The 5,000-nt window shown below is 48.8% G+C and overlaps 1 protein-coding gene across 4 annotated transcripts in view; it reads right to left on the bottom strand.

Moving 5' to 3' along the window:
• The window catches only part of asic1c (acid-sensing (proton-gated) ion channel 1c), a 102,166-nt gene that overhangs the window by 17,257 nt on the left and 79,909 nt on the right, over positions 1–5,000 (bottom strand). For all 4 annotated transcript variants that reach the window (XR_015713523.1, XM_087810682.1, XM_087810681.1 and 1 more), the window contains exon 3: positions 1,803–1,930. Coding sequence is in view for 3 of the 4 variants with exons in the window: in XM_087810682.1 (XP_087666808.1) it covers positions 1,803–1,930 (128 nt within the window). In the remaining variant the exon portion in view is untranslated. The remainder of the gene's footprint in view (positions 1–1,802; positions 1,931–5,000) is intronic.

The following is a 5,000-nucleotide window of genomic DNA, read 5'->3' as shown; positions in this document are numbered from 1 at the left end:
AGTTTAGAATATATAACTATAAGTAAAAAAAACCAATATTTCTAATTAAATTATATATAAATATATAAAATCAACCTCAAATATATAAATGATTAAAATAATCATTAAATCCTTGAAAAAATAAAACATTGAAACTTATATATGGTTCACTAACTAACACTAGTTGAACTAACACTAGTTGAACTCACACTGGTTGAACTCATACTGGTTGAACTAACACTGGTTGAACTAACACTAGTTGAACTCACACTGGTTGAACTAACACTGGTTGAACTAACACTAGTTGAACTAACACTGGTTGAACTAACACTGGTTGAACTCACACTGGTTGAACTAACACTGGTTGAACTAACACTAGTTGAACTAACACTAGTTGAACTAACACTGGTTGAACTAACACTGGTTGAACTAACACTGGTTGAACTAACACTGGTTGAACTCACACTGGTTGAACTAACACTGGTTGAACTAACACTAGTTGAACTAACACTAGTTGAACTAACACTGGTTGAACTAACACTGGTTGAACTCACACTGGTTGAACTAACACTGGTTGAACTAACACTAGTTGAACTAACACTAGTTGAACTCACACTGGTTGAACTAACACTGGTTGAACTCACACTGGTTGAACTAACACTGGTTGAACTAACACTAGTTGAACTAACACTAGTTGAACTAACACTGGTTGAACTAACACTAGTTGAACTAACACTGGTTGAACTAACACTAGTTGAAATAACACTAGTTGAACTAACACTAGTTGAAATAACACTAGTTGAACTAACACTGGTTGAACTCCCACTAGTTGAACTCACACTGGTTGAACTCACACTGGTTGAACTGACACTGGTTGAACTCATACTGGTTGAACTAACACTGGTTGAACTCACACTGGTTGAACTAACACTGGTTGAACTAACACTAGTTGAACTCACACTAGTTGAACTCACACTGGTTGAACTCACACTGGTTGAACTAACACTGGTTGAACTCACACTGGTTGGACTAACACTAGTTGAACTAACACTGGTTGAACTAACACTAGTTGAACTCACACTAGTTGAACTCACACTGGTTGAACTAACACTGGTTGAACTCACACTGGTTGAACTAACACTAGTTGAACTAACAATAGTTGAACTGACACTGGTTGAACTCACACTGGTTGAACTAACACTGGTTGAACTAACACTGGTTGAACTAACACTAGTTGAACTAACACTGGTTGAACTCACACTGGTTGAACTAACACTAGTTGAACTAACACTAGTTGAACTCACACTGGTTGAACTAACACTGGTTGAACTATCACTAGTTGAACAAACACTAGTTGAAATAACACTAGTTGAACTAACACTAGTTGAAATAACACTAGTTGAACTAACACTAGTTGAACTAACACTAGTTGAAATAACACTAGTTGAACTAACACTAGTTGAAATAACACTAGTTGAACTAACACTAGTTGAACTAACACTAGTTAAACTAACACTAGTTGAACTAACACTAGTTGAACTCACACTGGTTGAACTAACACTGGTTGAACTATCACTAGTTGAACAAACACTAGTTGAACTAACACTAGTTGAACTAACACTAGTTAAACTAACACTAGTTGAACTAACACTAGTTGAACTCACACTGGTTGAACTAACACTGGTTGAACTATCACTAGTTGAACAAACACTAGTTGAAATAACACTAGTTGAAATAACACTAGTTGAACTAACACTGGTTGAACTAACACTGGTTGAACTATCACTAGTTGAACTAACACTAGTTAAACTAGGTTCAAGTACCAGTTGTTGTTGACAGGAAACAAACGTCTGGAATCCTGGAGCGACTCCGAAGCCGAGCTGATCGATGAACGGAGGCTCGTCCTGACTGTGGATCTGGACCTTGATGCCTGCTTCGTATGACGTCTCGTCTGTGGACGCATCGTTATGACTTACTTACCATCAGTCGTCAGTCATGTGACCGCGTCAGTCATGTGACCGAATCAGTCGTCAGTCATGTGACCGCATCAGTCATGTGACCGAATCAGTCGTCAGTCATGTGACCGCGTCAGTCGTCTGTCATGTGACCGCGTCAGTCGTCAGTCATGTGACCGCGTCAGTCGTCAGTCATGTGACCGCGTCAGTCATGTGACCGCGTCAGTCGTCAGTCATGTGACCGCGTCAGTCGTCAGTCATGTGACCGCGTCAGTCATGTGACCGCGTCAGTCGTCAGTCATGTGACCGCGTCAGTCATGTGACCGCATCAGTCGTCAGTCATGTGACCGCGTCAGTCATGTGACCGCGTCAGTCGTCAGTCATGTGATCGCGTCAGTCATGTGACCGCGTCAGTCGTCAGTCATGTGACCGCGTCAGTCATGTGACTGCGTCAGTCGTCAGTCATGTGACTGCGTCAGTTGTCAGTCATGTGACCGCGTCAGTCATGTGACCGCGTCAGTCGTCAGTCATGTGACCGCGTCAGTCATGTGACCGCATCAGTCGTCAGTCATGTGACCGCGTCAGTCATGTGACCGCATCAGTCGTCAGTCATGTGACCGCGTCAGTCATGTGACCGGTCAGTCGTCAGTCATGTGACCGCGTCAGTCGTCAGTCATGTGACCGCGTCAGTCATGTGACCGCGTCAGTCGTCAGTCATGTGACCGCGTCAGTCATGTGACTGCGTCAGTCGTCAGTCATGTGACTGCGTCAGTTGTCAGTCATGTGACCGCGTCAGTCATGTGACCGCGTCAGTCGTCAGTCATGTGACCGCGTCAGTCATGTGACCGCGTCAGTCGTCAGTCATGTGACCGCGTCAGTCATGTGACTGCATCAGTCGTCAGTCATGTGACCGCGTCAGTCATGTGACCGCGTCAGTCGTCAGTCATGTGACCGCGTCAGTCATGTGACTGCGTCAGTCGTCAGTCATGTGACTGCGTCAGTTGTCAGTCATGTGACCGCGTCAGTCATGTGACCGCGTCAGTCGTCAGTCATGTGACCGCATCAGTCGTCAGTCATGTGACCGCATCAGTCATGTGACCGCGTCAGTCATGTGACCGCATCAGTCGTCAGTCATGTGACCGCATCAGTCGTCAGTCATGTGACCGCGTCAGTCATGTGACCGCGTCAGTCGTCAGTCATGTGACCGCATCAGTCGTCAGTCATGTGACCGCATCAGTCGTCAGTCATGTGACCGCGTCAGTCATGTGACCGCGTCAGTCGTCAGTCATGTGACCGCGTCAGTCGTCAGTCATGTGACCGCGTCAGTCATGTGACCGCGTCAGTCGTCAGTCATGTGACCGCGTCAGTCATGTGACTGCATCAGTCGTCAGTCATGTGACTGCATCAGTCGTCAGTCATGTGACCGCGTCAGTCATGTGACCGCGTCAGTCGTCAGTCATGTGACCGCGTCAGTCATGTGACTGCATCAGTCGTCAGTCATGTGACCGCGTCAGTCATGTGACCGCGTCAGTCGTCAGTCATGTGACTGCGTCAGTCGTCAGTCATGTGACTGCGTCAGTCGTCAGTCATGTGACTGCGTCAGTTGTCAGTCATGTGACCGCGTCAGTCATGTGACCGCGTCAGTCGTCAGTCATGTGACCGCGTCAGTAGTCAGTCATGTGACCGCGTCAGTCATGTGACTGCGTCAGTCGTCAGTCATGTGACCGCATCAGTCATGTGACCACGTCAGTCGTCAGTCATGTGACCGCGTCAGTCGTCAGTCATGTGACTGCGTCAGTCATGTGACCGCATCAGTCGTCAGTCATGTGACCGCATCAGTCGTCAGTCATGTGACCGCATCAGTCATGTGACCGCGTCAGTCATGTGACCGCATCAGTCGTCAGTCATGTGACCGCATCAGTCGTCAGTCATGTGACCGCGTCAGTCATGTGACCGCGTCAGTCATGTGACCGCGTCAGTCATGTGACCGCGTCAGTCATGTGACCGTGTCAGTCGTCAGTCATGTGACCGCGTCAGTCATGTGACCGCGTCAGTCGTCAGTCATGTGACCGCATCAGTCATGTGACCGCGTCAGTCATGTGACCGCATCAGTCGTCAGTCATGTGACCGCGTCAGTCATGTGACCGCGTCAGTCATGTGACCGCGTCAGTCATGTGACCGCGTCAGTCATGTGACCGTGTCAGTCGTCAGTCATGTGACCGCGTCAGTCATGTGACCGCGTCAGTCGTCAGTCATGTGACCGCATCAGTCATGTGACCGCGTCAGTCATGTGACCGCATCAGTCGTCAGTCATGTGACCGCGTCAGTCATGTGACCGCGTCAGTCATGTGACCGTGTCAGTCGTCAGTCATGTGACCGCGTCAGTCATGTGACCGCGTCAGTCATGTGACCGCGTCAGTTGTCAGTCATGTGACCGCATCAGTCATGTGACCGCGTCAGTCATGTGACCGCATCAGTCGTCAGTCATGTGACCGCGTCAGTCATGTGACCGCGTCAGTCATGTGACCGCGTCAGTCATGTGACCGCGTCAGTCATGTGACCGCGTCAGTCATGTGACCGCGTCAGTCGTCAGTCATGTGACCGCGTCAGTCATGTGACCGCGTCAGTCGTCAGTCATGTGACCGCATCAGTCGTCAGTCATGTGACCGCATCAGTCATGTGACCGCGTCAGTCATGTGACCGCATCAGTCGTCAGTCATGTGACCGCATCAGTCGTCAATCATGTGACCGCGTCAATCATGTGACCGCGTCAGTCATGTGACCGCGTCAGTCATGTGACCGCGTCAGTCATGTGACCGCGTCAGTCGTCAGTCATGTGACCGCATCAGTCGTCAGTCATGTGACCGCGTCAGTCATGTGACCGCGTCAGTCATGTGACCGCGTCAGTCATGTGACCGCATCAGTCGTCAGTCATGTGACCGCATCAGTCGTCAGTCATGTGACCGCATCAGTCGTCAGTCATGTGACCGCGTCAGTCATGTGACCGCGTCAGTCATGTGACCGCGTCAGTCAAGTGACCGCGTCAGTCATGTGACCGCGTCAGTT

Source organism: Callionymus lyra, chromosome 16 (assembly GCF_982586985.1).
Source record: "Callionymus lyra chromosome 16, fCalLyr1.hap1.1, whole genome shotgun sequence".
Lineage (NCBI taxonomy): Eukaryota > Metazoa > Chordata > Actinopteri > Syngnathiformes > Callionymidae > Callionymus > Callionymus lyra.
The sequence above is the reverse complement of the archived record's forward strand: the minus strand, read 5'-3'. Positions and strand labels throughout refer to the sequence as shown.